General features: G+C 33.8%; 2 protein-coding genes and 1 long non-coding RNA gene across 7 annotated transcripts; all 3 read left to right on the top strand.

Moving 5' to 3' along the window:
- The first annotated feature begins 3902 nt into the window (after positions 1-3902).
- Positions 3903-8256, top strand: LOC140894705 (RHOMBOID-like protein 2). Its single transcript, XM_073303281.1, has 5 exons — positions 3903-4471; positions 5991-6154; positions 6400-6563; positions 7113-7360; positions 7984-8256. The coding sequence occupies exons 1-5, from the start codon at positions 4173-4175 to the stop codon at positions 8093-8095; spliced, it is 987 nt and encodes a 328-aa protein (XP_073159382.1). The 5' UTR covers positions 3903-4172; the 3' UTR covers positions 8096-8256.
- Positions 8257-13520: 5264 nt separating this feature from the next.
- On the top strand, positions 13521-15489 carry LOC140894396 (uncharacterized). The gene is made up of 5 exons (XR_012153811.1): positions 13521-13724; positions 13982-14110; positions 14215-14238; positions 14417-14471; positions 15185-15489. It is a non-coding gene; the product is annotated as an uncharacterized lncRNA (long non-coding RNA).
- A 1177-nt stretch (positions 15490-16666) lies between these two features.
- On the top strand, positions 16667-24163 carry LOC140894394 (DEAD-box ATP-dependent RNA helicase 13-like). Of its 5 annotated transcripts, none has more exons than XM_073302902.1 (15): positions 16669-16898; positions 17362-17670; positions 18093-18220; positions 18293-18487; positions 18586-18762; positions 19378-19757; positions 19992-20172; positions 20747-20869; positions 20960-21076; positions 21760-21864; positions 22255-22395; positions 22499-22564; positions 23204-23360; positions 23637-23720; positions 23820-24163. In XM_073302902.1, exons 1-15 carry the CDS (start codon positions 16715-16717, stop codon positions 23870-23872), a joined length of 2400 nt encoding a protein of 799 aa, XP_073159003.1. In that variant the 5' UTR covers positions 16669-16714; the 3' UTR covers positions 23873-24163. The 5 variants fall into 5 exon arrangements, with proteins under 5 accessions (XP_073159006.1, XP_073159003.1, XP_073159004.1 ...); XM_073302901.1 differs by having other exon boundaries at positions 16679-16898; positions 18048-18220; positions 23204-23359; positions 23639-23720; XM_073302904.1 differs by lacking the exon at positions 16669-16898 and having other exon boundaries at positions 17589-17670; positions 17996-18220.
- Positions 24164-25900: the final 1737 nt, after the last annotated feature.

Here is a 25900-nt window from a genome sequence, read left to right as displayed (position 1 = left end):
ATAGTTGAGATAAAATATGGAATGTTAACATTTGTAATTAAAAACATTTAAAATTCAATCAAAAATTTTAGCAATGAGATCATTGTAAGAAAAAAGAGATCAGTAGATTTCGAAAAATGAGAAATCAAAAAGAAAAGAGGATGTCCAACAAATACATTGATCGTTAACTATACTGACATACAAGTAATGAAAAACGATAACATACCAGAATGCAGATGAGAATGATGAAATAATTGTTATTCTTTGCAAGTAAATATTTTTAGCATAAAAAAGAGACCGCCTAATTAAATAATAACTATAGAAAAATGCAAATGATTAATGAAGATAATATCACAAGAATTGTTATTAAAGATGATAATAATAATTTTTTCATGGAGAATAAAAAACACATGATATGAAAAAATCGTTAAAGAGAGAAAATCTCAAATATAAAATAAAAAAAATATTTGACGCAATAATTTAAATTAAGGTTTCGAATGCATTATGTATACCAATTTTTTTCCATAAACCAATAATGATCAACATATAACATAGAAAATTACAAAATTATATTTAATATAATTTTATTAACATATCTCGTTTATTAACAAATAAAAAAGAAATCATGCATACATGAGATAGAAAATAAGACGAATTCATGGTACGAAGCATGTCATAATTTCTCAAAATTAATAAAAAAATAGAAAACTCGATCGAGCTATAATAATTACATATGTTTCAATATCAATATTGTGTTAATGTAAAACTATAATAAACGTAACAATTATATTTATAAGCTTACATGAATTATTGATAATATTATCAACCAAATATTTTTTTCTATCAAATATTAGATATTAATAAACATATACTTAATTATAATTTTTTCACGTGCATCGTACGTGGTCTTTTTCTAGTTCCACTAAATGTGTAAGTTATAACATTTAGCTAAAACAATTAATAATATGTACATTGGAAATTTTATAAATTGATACACCATTACATACGTCATTAAGAAATAAAGTTTGAAATGAAATATCTGGTACGATATCCAATTGTTACAAACATTACCCCTAACTCAAAAAAGTACTCGTTCTATTTCAATTATTTAAATATGTATGTGTTTTCACACAGATTAAGAAAATGTATGTAACGGTAAATTTTATATAAAAGAATTTCTCTTTCTGTGCTTATTTAATGATTATTTTAATAGGATAAAAAAATGTGTACCAGTGTAATTTAATAGAGTTACATTGATAAAAAAAACAGATAAACATATTATTAAACATAAAAACTGGACCACATATTTCGAGCGGATAAAAAAAACGCAGCCTAAATAAATAAGACGGAGGGAGTAATTCATGATATGTATACATGTACATACTTTAATTTTTAAATTTTGAATTTTGTTGAGAGTAGCAATAAAAAATTTGAACGTGGGGAGGAGCAAAGAGTAATTTGGTAGAGGGAGCAGTTAGGAAGGTGAGTGGGCAGCATCACCAAAATCCGTGTGGCGAAAGGCGAAAACGCGTCTTAGGGAAATAAATTGATTGATTGAGACACTTAAACTCGCCATTTGGCACTTTCCCTTGTTTTTAATCATCTTTTCTTTATTAATAGGACTTCTTCCTATGGCCTATTTAGGCTGAATTTCTTTGCTTGTCTGTGCAAAATATATAATCAAATTTAGTATTATTTCTCTTACTTTTTCATCAATTTATATTTATTTTATTTTATTTTTAATTAATAATTTATTTATTTAATTACTAAAACATTCGTTAAATAAGAGTAGAGTGAGAAATTCTTGGTAAAATTTTATTTTTTCAATAACTTTCTTAATCTGTTTGAATACACAAAAATCTAATTTAATCCAATCTAATCTAATTTAATCTATTAAAGGAGAGAGAGTATCAAATGAAGGGCATGTCGTTAAGTAAACAAAGACCACCTAGCTAGCTGTTCACCTTTAGTTTCATACCCACGCGGAAAATACACAGTTTATTTAATATTTTAGATAATTACTTTGACAATATTGTCTAGCACAGTGTAGACCAAGCAAGGTCTATATATTCACAAGATGGTTATTAAATTTAAAATTGGGGGTTTTTTTTTTGAAAAAAAAATGAAATGAAGTAGTATACTTAAAAAAGAAAATTTACAACGTGGTTGAAGTTTTTTGCTTTTACGTGAATATCTAACATGTATATTTATGTCACTATATCACTGCAACCACGTTTGAATTGATAAAGAGAGACTTCGTACATGAAAGTCTAAGTTCAAAGAAGCTAGTGGAAAGACAGTAAATATTTATATGAAAGCATACTATATACCATTTATTTGGATTCAATTCATTTGTTTTCTTAAGTTTCATGTTTAATTAATTAGCGAAACAATCTAATTAGATGCATAGTTTAAAAGGTGATAGGAAATCGAGAAAAATTCAAGAGTGTATGTATTTTAGACCGATGAAAAAAAATACAACTATTATATTTGATTTGAGAGGAATGCAATATTATAAATGGTGCTCTTGCATGTAGTCTTATATAATTTATTTCAACCGAAATTTGGTACATTATCATATATATCATTTATGAATATTTTTCACATATATATGATGAAAAAAAAAATTTACTTAAAATTATAAAATAGTGATAACATCCAATTAAATTTCAAATTTTGAATTGATAATCGGTACATTATAATATAAAACATTTATTTTTTAATGTCTATGGAAATTTTCACATATATATGAACAAAAAAATAATTTAATTTAAAAATTAGTGATATCATGCTATCAAATTTTAAATTTTAATTTAACTAAAAACTGGTACATTATAATATATAAATTTATTTTTCATGTTTATGAAAATTAATTTTCATATATGTATGAATACAAAAAAAAATAGTAATAACGTCCGAATTATTTTAAAATTTTAAATTGAAAATTGATATATATATATATATATATATATAACTTTCAAAATTTTGTTAAGAAAAACCTAAAAAGTACTTCTTAGAAGCTTTACAAAACACAATCATATATAGGGATGACATACCGTACCAAAATTTTTCGATATACAGACATTTTTTCGGTAGATCGAATTTTTTTCGTTATCTGTACGGTATCAATATGAATTTTTTCATATCAAAATTTTAAAATTTGGATATACCAATATTTTTGATACGATATAACAAAAAAATTTCGTATAGATCACGAAAGTAGGACTGACACCTCACATCGAGATTCTGAATTAGGAAAATTTCTTTATAAGTAGCTAGTTTATTGTTTATTTTTCGATATCTTATTTGATTATTATTTCACGTAAATTGCTTAATTCCGCGTTTTTTTTATAACCTGAGAAAACAATTTCAATGAAGTAGTAATGGTAAACAAGAAATGCAAGAAAACAACGTAAAATGGGAATATATGCACTCATCACTGGACATTGTTGGGATGTACAAAGAATTGGTCGTATTTTTTGTAATGTAAAAGGCACGTGAAAAAGGATTTTATCATTTGTTGTAATAAAGTAAATATGCGAGAGCATCGAATGCGAGTGATTTCCAACTAACAGGGCAAGAAGTATCACCGAAAATAACGTTTGTTATGTGAAAATAGACAGTGTTGTACTTGGTGTTGTAACACTAATGATAACACAGTGCAGCAGAAATTAAAGCGTAAATAAAATACAAATAAATAATTTTGCACGAGTTTTTGCCATATGACTAAATATTACTAGAAAAAGTAGGATCAATTTTGCAAAATAATACTAGCAATACTAATGATTTTACGAAAAATCAATAAATTCTTTATTTTAATGTCATTTAAACATCGTATGTTGAGGGTTCGTCCACCAAAACATGAAAGGAGGCGTAAGAGGGCAGGAAATGTCCTCATACTCCAACAACCATTCTTCCAATTGAAATCCAAAAAAATCAATAATTATTTAAGCGAAATAAGACTTCTTCCCAGGTCACTCGCTCTCTTAAGTCTCTACCAATTCTTGCATTCATCTCAAAGTAATTCGTTTCGTCCCAACTTCAAAGCCACTCCTCCCATTCCCATCACGCGTATACACGCAGAATACAGCGGGGAAAAAACTATAAGAAATAGATATAGGTGATCTGTATACGAGATTCGAAGTGGGTTTTGTAGTTAGACATAAGCAAGAGCCAAGAAGGTGTGAAGAAAGATGGGAAATGGAGATCTTGAGAGGGGTGGAGCTACAAAGAACAGGAATCAGGGGTACCCGCAGGCTTATTATGCAGCTGCAGGAGGATATGATGTGGAGTATTCGGACAGCCAGTGGACTTCGTGGCTGGTGCCTATGATAGTTGTTGCTAATGTTGCCATGTTTATAGTGATCATGTTTGTGAACAATTGTCCGAATGAAAATAATGGGCTTATAGGTGGTTGTGTGGCAAAGTTTCTCGGACGGTTCTCCTTCCAGTCCCTGAGGGAAAACCCTCTCTTTGGTCCTTCGTCTTCAACGTAAAGCTCCCATCTTTATTTTCTTGTTTCTGTTTCTTTTAGGTTTACGTTGATTTTCGTTAGATTTAATGGTTTTTGGTGTTGATTTGTTTGTTCTGGTGGAGTTTGGATGAATCTTGATTGTGGGCTTCCGAAAGTTCATGGCTTTTGTTTTTTATTTATGGGTAACTTTTCTGATTTCTTTTTGACTTTGGATTGAAGTTGAATTTTTTTTGGGCTTAATTTCTTTTTTTGTTTTGGAAAACATTTTAAGATCGTTGTAGTGAGATAATTTGATGGGGGATTGGTTTATGATGTTTAATTAATGTTGATTTTTGAGCTTTTAGCTTTTATGATCTACTGTAGACCTATTCTTGCTAGTCTATGACTTTCTTGATTTGGTTCTTTCCTTATACATATTAACAGTGTTTTTCCTTGTCAAAATGATTTGGGTTGTGAGTATCATTTCTTACTAGCTTGTGATCTGGGGAATTAATGCTCTTCGCATCTTGGTTAAAAGGTTTTATGGACACGCTAAATTTTATTTTTTTTTTGTCCCCTCGAGATTGCTGTCAGAGCTATATGTTAACCTGTTATGAACTTTTACGTTCAAACTTGGCTGAACTAAGCTACAATGAATGAGACATTCCATAATTATGAGATTGTGAACTTATCAATTAATAAGATAGGAAGGCTAGGTGGCTCTTTTAAGCTCCAAAACATCATCTAGTTGCTCCTATTTTGACCTTTTAATTTGGAATGTGCCGTTTTTATGTTGGAGCGATGACTGATGTATGGTTTTTCGGTTCATGCCTCTGGGATTCTTGAAGCAAGTGACTTGATGGTTGGTGATATTGCTAGGAGAGTGTTTGTCCAGTCTTCATGCGAAAGCAAATTTTTTATCACCTGTATTCGAATTTCTCAACCATATTATTACTTAGTGACTGCTGCCTTGTACTTGGCTTCATCGAGGAAAGCTTAGCTAATCGTCTTTTTTTTTTTTTATTGTTGAAACAATTCTTTTCAACAATACATATACAATGTTCAATTTTCTGAAAATTAGCAGTGATGACATGTGAAAGTTTTTATGTAATTCTACCCTTTCTTTGGCTTATTCCAATCCAAGCTATTTTTGTATCAGCAGATTCTTGAAAATGGAACTTTTTAGTTCTCTTTTGTAAGTTCTATTCTTCTTCTGTTTGTTTTCTGTGACCCAAACAAAGTGAACAAAGCAATAGTTCCTTTATAATTTGGAAAATTGTTTTTTTTTTTTGGACATTTCAATAATGTTTTTCCTTAATTGTATTATATTTATGGTCTTTAGATCCCTGCCTTGTGTTGTTACTTGGGCTTAGTTGTAATCAATATTTGATCCAAGGAAAAATTCTTCATTTTTATTCTGTCTGTTTGGTAGATTTTTATGTGAATTCCAGGGTATTTGTCGTTGTACATTCATATTTATGTTTTTTTAAAGGTCTATTGAAGTTTTCATCTTCCTTTCTGAAAGTAATTCAAATAATGCTACATCTTGCTTGTGTAGGTTGGAAAAAATGGGTGCTCTCGAGTGGAATAAGGTGGTTCACGGGAATGAATCATGGAGGCTTATAACTTGTATCTGGTTGCATGCAGGCGTTATTCACTTACTCGCTAACATGCTGAGCTTGGTGTTTATAGGGATTCGTCTTGAGCAACAATTTGGATTCGGTATCCATCATCAATCTGATTTGCAACTTTGCAACTTTGTTTTGATTAAACTTGTAACACAAATGAAACATCTTTGGATATTATCATTTACTAACCTTCCTTCAAATGAATAGTATGCAAACTCCATAGAATGCATCGATGATAATCTTGATGTTAACCTAATGAAAATGTGTTGTTTCATTAATTTCACATCTTTTGCATTTTGGTCTGAAAATTTTAGTTTGCTTCTGAATCATGTTATGCAGTACGAGTAGGGGTAATCTACCTGCTGTCGGGTATCGGTGGGAGCATTCTCTCATGTCTTTTTATTCAAAGGAATATATCGGTTGGAGCTTCCGGTGCTCTATTTGGACTTCTTGGAGCAATGCTATCTGAGTTGCTTACTAACTGGACTATTTATACCAATAAGGTAAGACCTTTACCGATCTGTTCTCAATTAATTATTATTTTCAACAATTTTTAATGGACTTCCTGATTGCTCCTCTTTTTGGAGATCAGTGTGGGAATCTCTCGGTTTTTTTTAGCCAAAATCTTCTTCTTCTTTTTTTTGTTTTTGTTTTTGTTTTTCCCCTCTCTAGTAAAAGAACAATGTTGTTAATTTAATATGATCATATATGCTAAGAACAATTGATTTTGATGTACTGTATGGTTGCCTATATGAAACAACAATTAAAAAATGGTGTTTATACTGTTGGACAGTTTTAAATAGATTTGTATTGCAATTCCTTGCTAGCTATAGCTTTTTGTAGAATGACAGATGTTCGACACTCATAAGTTTTTAATGTGGTTTTCGGATTTAGATTTCATTTTTAATTTCAGTACCAGTTGAATGAGCTAGTATTGCGAACCACGAGCCTTTCTAAAACATTCATCACAACTTTTTGCTCGTTACATTCATATGTTAGCATGATTTTTAAAGAGTTCATGCATATTTTTGCAAATCTTTTTGTTTCATCAGGCGGCAGCTCTCTTCACTCTACTGGTGATTATTGCCATTAACTTGGCGGTTGGAATCCTCCCACATGTTGACAATTTTGCGCACATTGGAGGGTTTTTGAGCGGTTTTCTCCTCGGTTTTATGCTACTGCTGAGGCCGCAGTTTGGTTGGGTGGAACGCCATCGACTTCCGGCTAATAGGCTGAAGTCCAAATACACAGCTTGTCAAGTCATTTTGTGGATAGTTGCTACTGTTTTGTTGATTGTCTGGTAAGATTCCCATTTAAAATGGTTACCTTTGCTCAATAAATACTGCTTGCATAATGGATGATAGCCTCGTGCTCATCATGTTATACAAATTACATCTGAAAACCCCCTGCAGTTTAGCCTCGTTATGGAAATGCCCTCTGAAATTTAAATAACTGCAGCGACGTTTCATAATGTTGGATTTGCCATACATTGTATTTGTGGGCTCGTTGGGTGCGAAAGTCGTTGCTGAATCCACCAATTGTAGCCTGATGTTGAGCTAATTTTCCACCTCACATTCTTTAGAACACAACATGACCGCACCATCCTTGGAGCATGATATGGGCTGATCTATAAATAGCAGCTCCAGATAGCGACTCGACCCAGAATGTATCACCTTGCTTGTAACATTTTATTCCGCAGGTTTGAAAGATACCACACCCCACTTTGCGCTGGTGTTCCGACTAGTGAGCTCTGATAATAGCCCCGAACCTTGTGTCATAGCGTGACAAGTTTAATCTCGAACAGAAACCTTGTATATAGTTGATGTGCTGATGGCACCATTCATGATTTTTTTTTCCCGATATCTCGAGTTTTCCCTTGATTGAACCATTAAATGGAATGATCATTAAAAAATCGTCTTTCAGGTTCACAGTGGGATTAGTGGTGCTTTTCAAGGGAGAAAATGCAAATGAAAAATGCAGCTGGTGCCATTATCTGAGCTGTGTGCCTACATCAAGATGGAACTGCGACAACTGATGGGCATTTTTCTACTCTATATGTACCTAATAACTTAGAAAAAAAAACACTCATATAGGTTTTTTCTTCGTTTATTGTGTTGCATAGTTAATATGTTTTGTATTTTACAAGCACACGACTCAATACAGGATTTGATGTATAAAAACTATATATATTCTATTCGTAAGCTGCTTCATATTGTGGACGAGATTTTAAATCTATCTGAAATAGAATTTTTTAATGAAAAACAAAACGATACATAGCAATTAAAATTATGAGTGACCATATCTATTCGTTATAGTTTCGGAATGTTTTCTCATTAACAAAATTTGCAAAAAAATTTTTATGGAACTTGTAAGACTCGGAAAAGAAATATTGATTTTTATTTGTTATTTTTCTAAATCCTAATAACCACGAGATTGACTCAAAAACAAGCACTTACATGTTTGCCAACCTTTACAATTACTAGGTTGGTTTCGCCTATTTTGCGAACGTGTTTGATATAAAATTAAAGCTTTCCAAGAAGCAAATTATAAAACAAAAAAAAACATCATAAAGCACGAGGGAATACACTTCAATTGTCGATAAGAACTGTTAAAAATTTGAGTTAAGAAGATATTATTTTACAACAAATTATTGATTTTCATTGCTATAAATCATGAGATAAATAAGAGAAACGAATAGAGAGAATTCATGAGAGTCAATATTCGGGTGCAATTATTATTGAACTCAATCACCCTATTTATAAAAAAAAATTACAAGATACAAATCTTTACAGATATTATCTTGACATATTTATTTTGATCACAAATCTTTCAAATCTATATAGATAAAGATAATAATCTATAACAACAATATATTTATAACACTCCCCTTAGATGATTATTTGCACAAACAACCGATTCTTCAAAATCTCCATTTGACAAGATGGATGCTCGGGAACTTCATCGGGACTCAAGTGTTGTCTCGTTAAAACCTTGACAGTAAAACCCCGTGGAAAAAATCTAAACGAAGGAAAAAAGTACAACATCATACTTTCTTTGGATGTCTTTCCGGCGATAGATGTACCTCGTTAAAACCTTATCAGAAAGACCCAATGGAACAAAATCCTAATGAAGGAAAAAGAGTACGACATCTCTTGATACTTGTTAATTGTCTCATTAAAAGCTTTGTTATGAAAAACCACGTGGAAAAAATTATAGACAAAGAAAAAAGAGTACAACTTTGGTTACTCCCCCTCTTGCAAACATCACTTGAAATTATTAATTCTTCTGATTCCAATATTGTACAATTATTTGCCAAAAATTGATTCAAATGCTGATTTTTCCATAGATATGGTACTTCAAAACCAAATATCTTTTCTTCTTCTTCAAGATTAAAAAAACAATATTTTGAGCATCAAATCTTTCGATGATGTTTCTATATGTATCACCATCAAATCAGTGCATCAATGATAAGTGCAAATATTTTCTCATAATCCGCATGAAATATTTTGAGAAACTTTGCTAAAATTTGCTCATATTGCCACATATCATTGTTATTGAAAATCTCTACAAATTGTAATTCAGAATAATCATCATTTTGTATAATAGCAAAAACACATTTAATGATTATATTCGATCCCAAATAATTTATGAAATCTCATCTTTTATATACTTGTTATTTTTCAAAAATAACATAATCCAAATTGGATTCATTGAAATAGCTTTGAAACTTTACAATGAGACTAATGTTAAATAAGTTTTTTGATTCACCACATTCTACAACAATGATTATTATCGTTGTTATTGTTATTACTTACTATTTTAATATTATGCTCTGCATATTTTTTCATGTGGGTTACAGTTGAGGATTTTTAGGCTGGTGAAGGTTTGCAAAACCAACGTTAGATTTCCATTTTTCTGGACAACTTTCAGGGCTCGGGAAGATGGAGCCGAGGAGGATGTTCTCTTTCGAGGTGGTGTTTTAGTTTGCGGCTCGGGTGAAAAAGTGGTGATGTTTTGTGACATGAAGGTGCCACATTCACTGCATTGACTTTGCGTCATATCTTTTTCTGGAGTTAAATGAGGAATAAGTTTATGAATTTTAAATCAGATTCTGAATATGTGTTAGCGAACTAGAAGCATAATTGTATCACCAAAAGTTAAAAATGCAGTCTTGGCGGAAGAAGTTTAGCACTTTGTTTTTGTTGTTTTTTTAGGATGATGATGAAGTTACATTTTTACCCGTTTACATATCGTTTGACTAGCACTTTGTTTTTGTTGTTTTTTTAGGATGATGATGAAATTACACTTTTACCCATTTACAGATCTTGTGACGACGAAGATAGGTATTTGTGTTATTGTGTTAATTTGTGTCTGAATGTTTGGTTGTGTTTTTATACAGAGGATTATCTGGATATTTTTCTTGAAAAATTGATTGGGGAGGTTTCTTTATTGTGTTTTTTTTCCCTTCTGATTTTGATTTGGTGTCAAATGTAAACCCTGCAGCAAGGATATAGAGTTGAGTGACACAAGACATACATTTTTCGAACGGCGAGCTATAAAGGCCTTTAGTGATCTGCCCAGCTATCTGGAATACAGAGTTATCGAGCCCGTGGGACCCTGCGATGATTCAAAGTCTCCTGCAATTGCATACTCTCATTGTAGATCATTGTCAACTCTCCGCCAAGTATGAAATTTGTTTCCTTATAGTCCACATTATGGTATCATTTCGTATGACATAGATTTTTCAAAATTTCTCTGCAAATTTCTCGGTACTGTGTTGTTTTTTGAACCACATGTAACGGCATGGAACTGATGAATCTGATCCGACATCGTGGGTTGTTATGCCATGCTTACATACTTTATGATTGAAGACCATGTTGAGAAATGAATGTGTCCATAAACTAAACTTTGGTTAAACTTGTCCACATATGTGTGATGTATGTTTTGAGCCAACTGGTGAGGACAAAGACCGTCAACTCTCCGAGCTCTGGAATGTTTACGAACAAGTTGACCTGAGAAATATGTCGGAAATAGCTTTGAAATTTTACAATGAGACCAAAGTTAGATAAGTTTTTGAAGCATTTACATTCTACAACTCTGATTATCATTATCGTTATTCTTATTGCTTATTATTTTAATATTCGGTTTTGCCTTCTTTCCCCCGTGGTTTACAGTTGAAGAATTTCAAGCTTGTGAATCTTTGCAAGGGCGTCCAGGAATATCCATATTTATGTCTAACTTCCACAGCACATGGAGATGGAAGTGAGGAGTATGTTCTTTTTCGAGGCGTCGTTGTAGTTGTTAGCTATTGGGGTGAAGAAGAAACCGGTGCTTTGTGAAATCAAGGTGCCACTTTCACTGCATTGACCTTGTTAAGTTTTATTTTATCTTTTTCTGGAATTAAATGACGCATAATATATGTTATGAATTTTAGAGCATATTCTAAATATGTGATGGTGAACAAGGAGCATAATTGTGTCCCCAAATGTTAATAATGTTCTTAGTCTTGGCAGAAGAAGTTTAGCACCTGGTTTTTGTTCTGTTTTTTTAGTATGATGATGAAGTCACACTTCTACCCGGTGACGATGATTTCCAACTGGAAGGTTCGCGTGACAGTGAAAATAGCTCCCATTCGATACGGTATTATATCTCCATAAGTTATATTTTTAAGGTTTCTGCATCTGGCTTTTGTTAATAATTGTGCACTTTTGTGTTGTTGCTTTGAGGTGGTCTTAGTTTTACAGGCATGTAGAGTAGTAAAAATATTCATTAATATTTTATGTTATTAGTTGGATGTGGTAATCTTGAAACCTTGTGTTGTTTTGCCAATTACGTGTTTGAGTATTGTGGCCTTTGTTTTATTGTACGTGTGTTTGAACATTTGGTTCTGTTTAAAAATATATATTATTCTTGAAAAATTGATTGAGGCGGGATTAGGGGTTCGTCGTATTTTCTTTTGATTTGGTGTCAAATGTTAAACATGCAGCCATGATATGGAGTTGAGTGACACGGAGCTTACGGTTTTGGGATGACGAGTTATAATGGCCTCTAATGAGCTGCCCAGCTATCCGGAATACTGTCTCATTGGCGATGATTCAAAGTCTCCTGCAATTGGGCACAATAATCCTAGATCATTGTCAATTTCCCGTAAAGTATGAATTTGCCAATTTCTCCATACGGTATTATTGTTTTGAACCACAAATCACTCATGAATTTGATCTTATTGTCCACAGATGTGTGATCTATGTGTGGAGCCACCTGGTGATGACGACAATTATGATGATTACTGTGGAGTCATGAATGCGGACAAACAAGATGATCTGAGAGATACGACGGAAATAACTTTGAAATTTTACAATGAGACCAATGTTAGATAAGTTTTTTGATTCACTGCATTCTACAGCAATGATTATTTTCATTGTTATTGTCATTACTTACTATTTTAATATTCTGCTTTGCATATATTTTCAACTGTGGGTTACAGTTGAGGATTTTTAGGCTGGTGGAGGTTTGCAATACCAACTTTGGATTTCCATTGTTCTGGACAACTTTCAGTTTTAGGCTGGTGAAGGTTTGCAAGACCAACGTTGGATTTCCATTTCTGTGGACAATTTTCAGTGCTCGGGAAGATCGAACCGAGGATGATGTTCTCTTTCGAGGCGGTGTTTTAGTTTGCGGTGCGGGTGAAAAAGTCGCGGTGTTTTGTGAAATCAAGGTGCCACTTTCAATGCATTGACTTTGTATTATATCTTTTTCTGGAGTTAAATGAAGAATAAGTTTATGAAAATCAGATTCTGAATATGTGATAGTGAACGAGAAGCATAATTGTATCACCAAAAGTTAAAAATGCATAGTCTTGGCGGAAGAAGTTTAGCACCTTGTTTTTGTTGTTTTTTTAGGATAATGAAGAAGTTACACTTCTATCCGCTTACAGATCGTGTGATGGCAATGATAGCTCCCATTTTATATGGTATTATATCTCCACAAGCGCTTGAGCTCATTTTCAACATCTATGTTTGGGCCGCAAAGTTTGAGAACTCGGTCGTAAAAGTGATGGGCCAAAGCTATGTTGTAAGACCCCGATACTAATTATTCAGTTATTTGGCAAGATTTATTAATCATTATTTTAGATTGCCAAATTCGAATAATTAAGCCAGATAGATATTTGGTTTTATAGCACTTGAGAGTTAAGATATCCGGGGTTCATTTCAACATACCTTTACAGACACTACCTCATGATAGATCTAAGGGTCCTCATTTAACAATACATGCGGGGTCTACTAAAAAATAATGGACCCCACATTTATTGATGAATGAGGACCGTTAGATATATATCAAAACAGTGCCTATATAGATAGGATCTAACTTATATCCGGACCTGTCAATTTGCCCAATAATAATAATAATAATAATAAGGGGGCACACATCCTTATACACACATACATACAGGTATACGCATAAGCAAAAGGGGAGAGAGAGAGTTCATCTCGAACCCCAAGCTCATTCCCGTCACCAACTGCGCAGCCTGCGTATTTCGCTCGTATCTCCCTCGTCCGGCAACCAAACTTTAATCCGTTTGTTGGGTTTTCTTCCTTACATCCGTAGCTTTGATTCAAGACATGAATCGACTAATTTGATGCTGGTTTAGGCCCGAATCGAACCCTGTAAGTATTCTGATTCTGGGTGCTGATTTCTGTTGCCTTTCTCTTAGGATCAAGTTTCGTTATAGGAGATTTTTGGACCGTGTTTGGGCTGTATTTCGTAGCTTAGGAGTATTTGAACTAGCCCTGTTCATTTGACTCTTTTCCAGCCACTTTCCGGCGAGTTTTCCGGCGACTCGTTGCTGTCCCTGTTTTAACTTGTTGTATTTCGAGTTAGGAAGCTTTAACTGAACCAGTTCCTGCATTTCAATACATGTCAGCTGCGTTTTGAACTTCTCCCGTGGGCTGCCGCCGTGCCAACACCGCGATACAGTAGTTGTTCGGTTCCAGTTCGGTTTAGCTTCGAGTATTGAAGCTTTTAAACTCAATTTCCAGCTGGTTCAGTCAAGGTATTATAGGCTGCCCGGAATTAGAATTTTATCGGCTTTGATTTAATTCGTTTTCGTTGATTATATCGCACCGTTATTGATATATTATGGATATAATGTTGTAGGTTCGACACTTGAAGGAGTTAGAGGTATACTTTGATCGCCCCATAAATTATGTTCGATTGTTTAGTGCGATAATTGGAAGATATTCTTGTTTGAATATCATTGGGATTGATCTTAGGATTTCGATCTAAGAATTGTTATAAATGGGTTATTATCTTTGAGTTGTGAATTTATTCTGTCTTGGAATATTTAAATGTGTTGTAGGCCAAAATCTTCGGAATTAAAGTTGAGGTTTTGGATCTTCGTTGAGTTGGTATAGGTATGTTACGGTTGGTAACATACGACGGTAAAATATAAATATTGTTTCGCCGATATTATGTTGATTACGTGAACTATATGGATTATGTGAATTTAAATGTCTCGTTGTCTATGCTAATTTATTTGACATATTTGTGGCATTTAGAATAGGGAACGATATTTATGACATAACATGTTGAGCCCTATCATTTATTGTTACCCGTTATCATGTTGTATTGTATTCGGGGCACACGTATTGTTATTTCGGGAATCAACTGGTGGTTTTTATGCCTAGTATCCCTGATACCGAAATTATGATTGTCTATTCCTTGATGCATTTTCTGTATGATATGCACTTGGAATCTTGACATTGTATGTTGTTAGTTATTGTGCCTATTTGTTGTGTCGTTATCAGATGTATGGAGGCCGAGTCGTGGGTGTTTGATTTCACACAGCACGACATACCTCGCATACTTGGCAGGGCAGTTTAGTTACATGACGATGTAGCTCCCTTGTGTTATAGCTCGAGCATTGTTCCAGTTGTTATCGTACCGTTTGTTGGCTCTTGCTATCCCGTTTACTTCGAGCCCAGTTCATGCATTGCATACTACATTTTATAATGTGTTTATGCATAGTTTATATGTTTTGTTGTTGTTGCCCAACTGTTTCATACCAGAATCCTAACCTCAGTTAATTCTGGGGGGCTACTGTGGCTGCTGTTTGGCACCATGGTAGGCTACCCAAGTGACTTTACAGCACCAGGCGGAGGGTCCGCTGGCGGAGCTCGTTGAGGAGGTTGGATTGTGTTTTGTCTCCCAGTTATATTATATATTATCGGAGTTATATTATGTATTATGTCAGTGTCATTTTTATATTCTCCGGGGAGATGCCCCGATGTATTTGTGTTGTATTTAAGAGTTCCTGCTATGTTTTAAATTGTTATCGAACCTTGTCGGCTCATGTATGTGTTAAATGTTTTAATTTGTTTTCGTGCCTGACCGGCACTTGGTTGTGTGATGTTTAAGTTTGTTGAGGTTCTAGTTTTTGTTATTTTATATAAACTGTTGTCTGAGTATTTTTGGGATGTCCTACTTACGGGTAGGTCATGCCAAAATTTTTATAGGCCCAAAATTTATTTAAATCATTTTTCCGCTGCTTTGACTATTAATTACTTGATTTCATGATAATTAAATATAATTAGAGTAATCGAGCCTCACATAGTTATTAAAAGCGCTCGTCTGGCTGCGCCTAGGCGACAAGCGCAGCCAGGCGCATGCGCCTGGGTACTGACCCAGGCGCATGTATTGCAACAGGTGCGCCTTAGGCGCGCGCCTGTGCAAAGTCGCACAGCAGGAGAGAAGCGCACAAGCGAGCGCTTCACTCCTGCTGCACGCAATTTAGATTTTTAATTAGAAAAAAACCCTAGTCCAACCAAGTTTTAAGCCCAATAACTAAAGCCCACTTTTATTTAATAATAAAAAAGCCTCCATGCATGTTAACGGCGCAATAGTCTCTACATCTCCCTCAATCTTTCGCTTTCAATTATAGTTTCACAATTTTTTGAATATTAGAAAGGAAAGAAGACTGCCCAAAACAACTTTTGTTTTCTGATTTCTATTGATTAAAATCAGGTAACCTTAGAAGGCAGCCAGCAGCCTTTCTCTTTTTCGTTTTTCCTATTCCTCTTGGTTACTGCTTCCAGTTTTTCAATTCATATCATGTCATTAACATTCTCCTTCACCTTTTATCTCTTCTAAAGCTTATTCTTGCTAAAAATGCCGAATTTTGAAACAGCAAACATTCGAAAAGATCCGGCATGGAATTATGCAATCTTATTATACTTATGCTATGCACTTATGACTTACTATTGCGTTTTAGATGATTGGAGTTTGTACTATTCAAGTTTTTCTTTAGTCATGCACTTATGATTTAAGCCAGGTTATATATTACTTAATGTTTTATTTCTATTGTTTGATATTTTTGCGAATTATATCTAATTTATGTAAAATTATAGCATACATCACTTTATATATGAGGAATTATAAAATTTATGGCTAATACGCAGCGTGTGCTTCGCCTTGCGCCTCAGGCTCCAGAGCACGCTAGCGCTTTTGTTCGCCTTGCGCCCTAAATAACTATGGGGCCTCACATATGTAATATATTGGGCCTTCTCCAAATCCAACAGTATAGCCCAAAGATTATACTTTGATTATATATCACATCGTTGAACCTCTGTTATTCTGTTGCCGCTTTCGCAGTTCTATAATGGCGTCCGAATCTCCCGACACAAAGAAAGCCAAGCGGAGCTCGAGGAAGAGACGCCTGAGGGATTCGGACCAGAAATTGGAACGTTTGAACTCACTTCCATGGAGTTCTTCGCTTCCAGAGACTAATGATAGCATTGACGATCCTTTCTCTCTCTTCATCGGTTCCAACGAGCTTGAGGGAGGTATTTCGTCTATTTCACCCTTTCTCTTAGATTTGATTGCTTTTTTTTTTTTTTTTTTTGTAGTTTCGTCTCAAGTTCGGTGTTGTGAATATTGTAGCCTTGGTTTAGTAAATTGTATTGCTGGTATATCAATTCGTTTTATTCGAGGGTGCTAGTTGGAACTTTGTAGATGCAAACCAATGTGCGTGCTTTTTTCATCCGGCATCCTTTTAGATTTTTTAGGTATTCTTCAGTGTTCGGTTGTTGGTTTTCCTCAAATACGCTGTTGTATCAAAGGTTAAATCTTGTGCAATTTTTATAGGATGAAACTTACAAAAGCCCCTCCTCGAATTAGTTGCGAAAATAAAATTACTAACTTTTGCATATCCAGCTCTTTGTGCAACGAGGGAGTGATAAGCATAATCATGGCATAATGATGTAAAGTTGTAAACTTGATGTTGATAGCTATTGATAATGAGTGCAGGATTTCTTGCTCTTGAAGAGATTGATGAATCAGAATACGGGTTGGAAATTCCAAAGATCGAAGTGGGAAATGTGAAGAAACAGGTAAGCGATAAAAGGAAAAGAAATAAGAGAAAAAATAATGAAAGAAATGATGATGCTATGTTTGACGGTGAGACTGTTGGTGAACGTGATGGTGAAAATGACGGTGCCAAAGAGGAGGATGGTAAAAGGCAAGGAAAATTGGGAAAAACGAAGAAGAATGTGAAGAAAATGAAAATTGAGTATCAGAAGAATGACAGAGAAGATGAAGCTGTGGAAAAAACAGCTGGTAGGTGTTTACTTCCATATTCAAGTTCCCGTACTTTGTAATTACTGTAATTATGACGTCGTTTGTTTTTTAGACCATTGCATACAACACTGATGGTCCAACAGTTTATCGGTGATATCTGATCCTAGGATGACTTTAGTTTGATGAAATCTACTAAGTATTTCAATTTCAAACTTTTTTGAACTTGAGTTCATTTCTTCTGAACCATCTACCTTTTAAAGACACGCTGCCTCCTTTTTATGCTAAGGATTTTAGTTTCCTTATTTGCAACTTCAATGAAAAAAATATCAGACGCCGAAACCATAATTCTTGTAATGAAATGGAGGTGTTGTGATATCTTATGGATTTCAATCCGCATCATGCAAATTTGAACTCAGCTAATGATGGAAAGGATAGTTTTGAAGAGGATTCAGTTGATGAAGATGAATATTCCTCGTGGAATGAATTGAGACTTCATCCCTTATTAATGAAAGCAATATACAAGCTCAAATTCAAGGAGCCTACACCAATACAGAAAGCTTGTATTCCTGCTGCTGCTCATCAAGGCAAGGTGGGAACAAATTTTGGCATTTCATTGGAAGGTGTCAACAATATCATTAACTGTGGTGAGTTCACTCGACAGGATGTAATTGGGGCTGCAGAGACAGGATCAGGGAAGACGCTTGCCTTTGGTTTGCCAATTTTACAACGGCTTCTCGAAGAACAGGAAAAAGTGGAAAGGCGCTCGGAGAAAAAAGGAGAAGCCAATGAGAGAATTGCTCCACGTGGTGTTATGCGTGCTCTAATCGTTACCCCCACGAGAGAGCTTGCTCTTCAGGTACTTGTGATTGCTTATTTGCTTCTCTTTTTAAATTCTGGAAAATCTTATAGAAATCTGTTGTTAAGCAATTAACATATTGCTGTCGTATTCCCAAGGTCACCGATCATATCAAGGAAGTAGCAAAAGGAACCATATTCAGGGTTGTCCCTATTGTTGGTGGAATGTCAACAGAGAAGCAAGAAAGACTTCTTAAAGCAAGGCCTGAAATTGTTGTTGGAACTCCTGGGAGACTGTGGGAGCTTATGTCCGGGGGAGAGATTCATCTTGTGGAGGTTAGACTGATGATTTTTTAGTTCACTGTGTAGGAGTTTGCTTGATTGTGTCATGACTCGTGATCAACCATCATTGTCTTGAATCCCATTGCTTGTTTTCAGTCCGCAATTTGTTTTGCCTAATTATCATGCACAATTTTATTTTCATCAAGTGCTATAATGCTATTACACCCGAATTTGCTGCTATGTATATCCACTGAGAATGCTCTGAATTACAATTGAAAGATAGTATTTTATAATGAGTCGGTGATATAATGAAACGTTTTCTGTTCTGGAAATGAGAAAACGTTCCTTCTTTCTGACTCATTTCATTTTTTGCCTTTTGTGACCTACAATTGATGCACAAGATAATTGGCTTGTGGTAGCCACTTCTATACTCTTTTTTTCTCTGCATTTGTAACTTTTCATGGGAACTGTTTGCATATTAATTGAAACTTTGAGCACCAATCTATGAAAACCATTGTAATATGAAGGAATTCATAAAGGTGGCATATAAAGTCAACAACGGTAGCTTCTTAAAATTCTGAAATAAAACTTTTTGGGCTTGTGTCAGAATGATATTTCCTATTCCTCCTTAAACAAGAATAGCAGTGACTTACATTTTTATTGTTGCAGCTGCACTCCTTGTCATTTTTTGTTTTAGATGAGGCTGATCGCATGATAGAAAGTGGCCATTTTCGTGAGTTACAATCCATTGTTGATATGCTTCCCACGAATAGGGAATCGACTGCGAATCAGTCTGAGAATACTCAGAGCTGCACGACACTTTCGAGCCTCCAAAGAAAGAAAAGGCAAACCTTTGTGTTTTCTGCAACTCTTGCTCTATCAGCTGATTTTCGGAAGAAATTAAAACGTGGATCTTTGACTTCAAAAAAAGAAGACCTTAATTCAATGGAAACCCTTTCAGAAAGAGCAGGAATGGGGGAAAACACTGCAATAGTAGATCTTACAAATGCCTCCATTTTGGCAAATAAGCTCATGGAATCCGTAGTCGAGTATGTTTTCCTCTGTTGCATTTTATTATATTTCTAACTTATTTTTTAAATATTTTAGATATTTAGTTAGATGGAAAGTCCAATGTAGGGTTATATCCCATTTGTTATTAGGATGCATGATCTTGTTTTTACTAGGCTTCTTCTTTTATCTGCATGCTTATGTTGCTTGGTCCATTCCTGGTATTTGGTGGTTGTTGCCCATCTTGCTGGCAATTGCTTATATGTGAGTTACAGATGCAGGGAAGAAGAAAAGGATGCCTACTTGTATTACATTTTGAGTATTCATGGACAAGGTCGCACAATTGTCTTCTGCACTTCAATATCGGCATTACGTCGCATTTCTTCACTCTTGCGCATCCTCGGAGTCAATGTTTGGAACCTTCATTCAGAGATGCAGCAGCGAGCACGCTTAAAGGTTGGTTAGTTGTTATACAACTTGACCATTGTCTGGCTTCGTTCATCTTCTGGTGTTGTGAACTTGTGAGATGAGTTTTTTTTCTAATCTTATTGGTTCTGTGTTATTCTACAATAATATGTCCTTATTGTCAAAATTGTCCATGTCCTTTGCTAGTTTACTGGCTGTAGACCCATATGTTATGTTGGCTTTGCTAGGTGTTAAAGACCCATATGTTATGTTGAATTTCAGAATACAAATAATGCATTTAATCCAGGTCTGCACTACTCAGCGCAATTAATAAGAAATTAAGAGTGCCTTAGGTCTGTTTAAAATGCCTAGTTGACAATATTCTGTAAAGTAAAAAATATTTGCAATATTTATAAAAAGAAACTTAATTGTATAGACTAAGACATAAAGCACGTCCAAAAAGAAGAACAGATGAAACCAAAACTTAATGTTATTTTCTCTGTATGTATTGGTTGTCTCTGCTATGTTGTTAGAACCATATTTTTATTTTAAATTTTTTTAATTGAATTGCCATTTTTCCTTCTGTTGCTCACAATTCGGTTTCTCATGACTTGTGCCAATTCAGGCAGTTGATCGTTTCCGTGCAAATGAGCATAGCATACTTGTTGCTACTGATGCTGCGGCACGAGGACTTGATTTTCCTGGCGTTCGAACTATTATTCATTATCAGCTTCCACTTTCTGCTGAAGTAAATTTGCACCAAATATTGTTTATGATTTTGCTTTAAATTGATGCAATTATGATGCAGTTATTGAGCAGAATCATATTTCTCTAATAGGTATACGTCCATAGATGTGGAAGAACAGCTAGAGCTTTTAATGATGGTTGCAGCATTGTTCTAATCTCACCGAGTGATGCATCAAAATTCGCAGCTCTGTGCAAATCATTTTCAAAGGTAATCGGTTATTATAGTTCTCAAGCATAAGAATAACTGCAGGGCTTAAATTAAACATGAAAAAATGCAGTTAAAAATTTGGAGGCCCACTGCATGTATTATGACTTCAGAACCTGGTTTTTCAATTAAATCTGGGAGCTTGCACATGAATTTGTGATTGGGCTTCTTCATTTACATAGAAATTGTCCATCTATTTTCTGTGGGTTGATGCCTGATCTCGACCTTTGATAAGATATCTGCCTCTCACTGCTATGTGGTCATGCTATTCAAGCTTTTGCTGCATAACATGGTGCCATGTTTAGTATCTGTGATATTTTAACTTGATTGCTGTTGTTTGTTGGCTTTGTCGATGCATGCATTGTCTTCCTTCTGTTGTACTTATCTACGAGAGCAGCATCTTGTAATTTTGTAATAGCTTTGCAGTTCGCACTATTTTTGTGTGGATTGGCTATGTAGATAGTTTGCACTTTGCACGGTGACACACATATTCAATTATCGTACATCTCTGTTTATTTTAAACTTTGCACGGTGACACACATTTTCAAAAAAATTTGGAGTGTCCATGCTACATATGCCTTTGTTCGTGTTAATTTTTTTTTATAAGGCTATACAAAAGAAAAATTAAACTGCAGTTTCTGTGAGTTTTATTTACATGGAACTTTGTTTGAATGGATGTTGTCCAGGAAAGTTTCCAGCGTTTTCCTGTTGAAGTCTCATACATGCCAGAAATTATGAAGCGATCATCTCTTGCACAGAAAATAGACAAAATTGCGCGGAAGGATTCCCAGGTAATGCGGAATTTATTTGTATTTAACGAAGGGGTCACAAAACATTGGAGTTTCAAACATAGTTGGCATTTTTTTATTTTCTGATTCTGAACAAAGCCAGTGGTATTTACGTGATCTACTTGTAATGTTTGCTTTCCTGATATATATTTTTTGTCTATGTGATTATTCATACCCGTATCAATGCTTAGTTTCATATGTGCTGTCTAAAAAAATGTACAGGATTTGCCCCCTTATTCACCTGTTCCAACACCCCGAATTTTCTGAAAAATAGCTAGACAAGTACTATTGTATCATGGGTCATCCTCAAGAACCGAGTGATCAGCTTTAAACTGACACCATTTCATGGGGAGAATGGATTGCTTGATTGCTCAATAGTTTTTCATCCCGCAGGAGAAGGCAGAGAAAAGTTGGTTGGAGCGAAATGCTGAATCGATTGAACTGGTTTTGGATGATAATGATAGTGAGGACGAAAGAATGAACAAATACAGACAAAAGAAAGCCACATCAAATCAACTTAAGAAGTTGCAGCAGGTATGTAATTAAATAAGACTTATTATCCCTTGTTCAATTGGAATTTTCAGAATTTTGTGGTATATTTTGGGACCTAGTCATTTCTTGTGTTTTTGAACTGCAGGAGCTCAACTCTCTGCTTTCGAGGCCATTGCAACCTAAAACATTTCCAAAGAGATTTTTGGCTGGGGTAAGTACATGTACTCTGAAACACACTCAACTTTTGTGGTAGAAATACATTTGTACACATTTAATCACAGTTGGATTAACTTACAAACTTGAAGGGAAGCCCTTGATTTGAAAAATTATTTGTATCAATGTTCATCTGTTACGAATGCCAGTGCTTCCTTTTTTGAGGAATTTGTTCATTGTATAATCCAACCAAAAATGAGGGAAGAGGGGAAACAGGACTTGAGGCACCATTTCATGTATAAAAAAGAATTAGTTTTTTTTATGTTGTTCATTCGAACATTCTGCAATTTCGTATACATGTCATTGGAAATGCCTCCAAGTATTGGATGCTAGTAAATTGTTTGAGAGATTAATCGACAGTGCCAAGTTTTAATTGAACGTGTAAGTTTTGGCAATTATGATGATGTCAATTCTTGATCAATGATTTACGGAGAAAATTTTTAAAATATATTTCTTTCCTTGAAAGAAATTATATGGTAATACAACCACCAATAATTAAGATGGGCATCCTTATGTCAGGTTTATCATTGAACGTTTGATTATGTTAGTAGCGGCATTTGATGAAGAGCTAATGCTCACTCACTTCTCTTGTTTGAAACTTTTCAATGTTCCACAACCTGATGTCAACTGTTTCCAGGCTGGTGTCTCGCCACTTCTTCAACATCAATTTGAGGAATTAGCGAAACAGAAAATTTGTGGTCCAAGTAATATTGTCCAGAGTAAGAGACAGTTGGTGGTCATAGGTCAGGATTGCGTGGAGCCACTTCAGGCATTGAGGAGCGCAAGCAAAGAGGTATTATACTTCCTTGTGTATAGTACCATCCTGCAGAATTCACATTGGAGTTTGAAGAAACGGATATACTAATTTAGGGGCTTGTGGGCCTGTGGCTCATAGTTCTAAACATGAGCAAATAATTTTGTCTGAAATTTCTTTGTTACTCCTTATGTATGCATGTCTCTGATGGCTCAAGTGAATTTTTTCTTTTCTTAATTATCTTACGTCGATATTTGTAGTTGTATCGAGTCATTTCTTACTCAACTCAAATCCCGGTCTCTACATTGATGTTTTTAGGCAAGCTTGGATCTTAAAGAGATCGCAGAAAAGCACAAGAGTATGGACAACTCGAGAAAAAGGAGGAAAGAAATGAAAAAACGTATGTCCATCTTTCCTTCTTGCATTTTTATAGCCACCAACAGGATCCATTTCATTCTTTTATCCCTTCAGCTCAACCTTGGCATTTCTTGCTAACCAGGTATGCACGATCAACAACGAAAGCAGAGGAGAAAGCTAAGGCAGGGAAGTTAGCATAAGCAACAATATGGAATTCTTGCGAATATGGAAATTTGTTTTCGAGCACAACAATTTTGTGTCATTGCTGTTGGGTTTGGTCTTTCTTGTTCGGATGATATGATATGATATGATAATGTGACCATGCTCCAGGTAAATTAAAACTTTAATGCGACAATCAATTTTGATGGTTTGTTTAATATTAATACCGAGTAGAATTTGGGAATTCATTCTTCTACAGTTCTACTTTGAACCCTCGACCAACATGAAAAAAAATGATGATGAAATTTTTATTTATTTGTTTATTTACGGATAATTTACCTTAAATTTCACCCTTGTATATGTATTATGTCAAGATAGTATCTGTATAAGTAAGATTTAACTTACTCATATTAACATTGTATTGGTTCGATATCATCGTCAAGTCAGAAAAAGACAAAAATATAAAAAGAACTTAGATATTAGACTAAACTAAAATTTGATAATATATCGGACTAAAATCGCAAAGAAGAAAATATATTAGATTAAAAAACCAAACAAAAAAATTTGGTCTTCCTTTTGCAACACAAAATTGTGATTGTAAAAAGAAATGTAAATTTGCAACACAAGTATTAAACAATTATAATCAGATAATTAATCATAATAAGCATATGATGTTGGTACCAATCATTTCCATACCCTAATAAAAGCGTGTTGAATGATGCATCAGTACATATATAAAAGTCATAATCATTTTAATCTATAGTGTATCTTCGAGTGATCCCTCTATTTATTTTGTTGGTTTTTTTTAATGACGAGAGAATCATCAGTCACTTGAAAGATCTGCGGTGGGTGAATTCTCGAGTTAATGCAGTAACATGAAAAAATAATAATAGTAAGATAAACCACACTACACAAACTCAATAGAAGAGACTCATCCAAAAAAGAATTGACAGGATGAATCAGACTCATGTTGATTAGTTAATCAATTTTTAATTTTCAAATATGTACGTGATTGTATCGTGTATTCACATCAAATTTATACAAAGTCAATAGATACGAATGAGCACATACATTTCATGTCTTTAGATTAATATTTTCATAAACAAATGATATAAGATAATATAAATAAATGTGTTTCTGTTTCAACTCAAGCTTCTGACCTCGTGAAATTCTAAACCAATGTATATATATGATTTTGGACGTTAGAACAACTTTAATTAATTGATGGGTCGATGGAGGCCAGATTCGGGAACCGTTGAAATTTGAATCTGATTAAAAATCGAAGCAGATTACTTGTTTGTGTGATTGGGTACGGAGAAGTACCAAAAGAGACGAATATTTATTTGTCAAACTCCAATAAACATAATTCAAAATGACTATCACATGTACCATTTAATGCGAAAGATAAGATTCAACATTATTTTATGATTTTTTAGGTTCGAGTTTTATAATATTTAGATTTTCTTTTTATTAAAAAAACGTGATTATTTCATCATTTTCAATTTAATAGAACATTAATTATCATCTCATTTTAGGGAGTGTTTTGGAGAGCTTTGCTTATTTAAAAGTGATTCTTGTAGAGATTATTTTGAAGTTGGTGATAAGCTAAAATAAGAAGTGTTTGGAAATAGAAGTTTAAAGCTAATACAAGCTAAAATTTAGTGCTTTGAAAATAATTGCTTCCAATCTTAATTTTTTAGTTAAATGACAACCATAACCTTATTTAATTATTTAATTTTTTATACTCACACCATAAAAAATATGTTTATATATTATTATACATTTTGAATTTTGTATCAAAAATATTTTATTTTTTATAATATGAATACTCGAAAAAATATATAAGATTAATAAAAATAAAAATATATAAAAATGATAAAATTTGAATAAATATACAAGATATGTAAAAAAAATTTATGAAAATACAATATATATTTTTTAAAAAATAAATACTTGTAATAAAATATGATTGAAATTTTATAAAAAAAATTCCATTAGAAACTATTAAAACTTATATATAAATAAAATTTAACAATGTATAAAAATTTGAATAAAAAAACAATG

This window comes from Henckelia pumila, chromosome 4 (genome assembly GCF_033568475.1).
Source record: "Henckelia pumila isolate YLH828 chromosome 4, ASM3356847v2, whole genome shotgun sequence".
Taxonomy (NCBI): domain Eukaryota; kingdom Viridiplantae; phylum Streptophyta; class Magnoliopsida; order Lamiales; family Gesneriaceae; genus Henckelia; species Henckelia pumila.
Note: the sequence above shows the minus strand (reverse complement) of the source record. Positions and strands in the feature narration are given on the sequence as shown.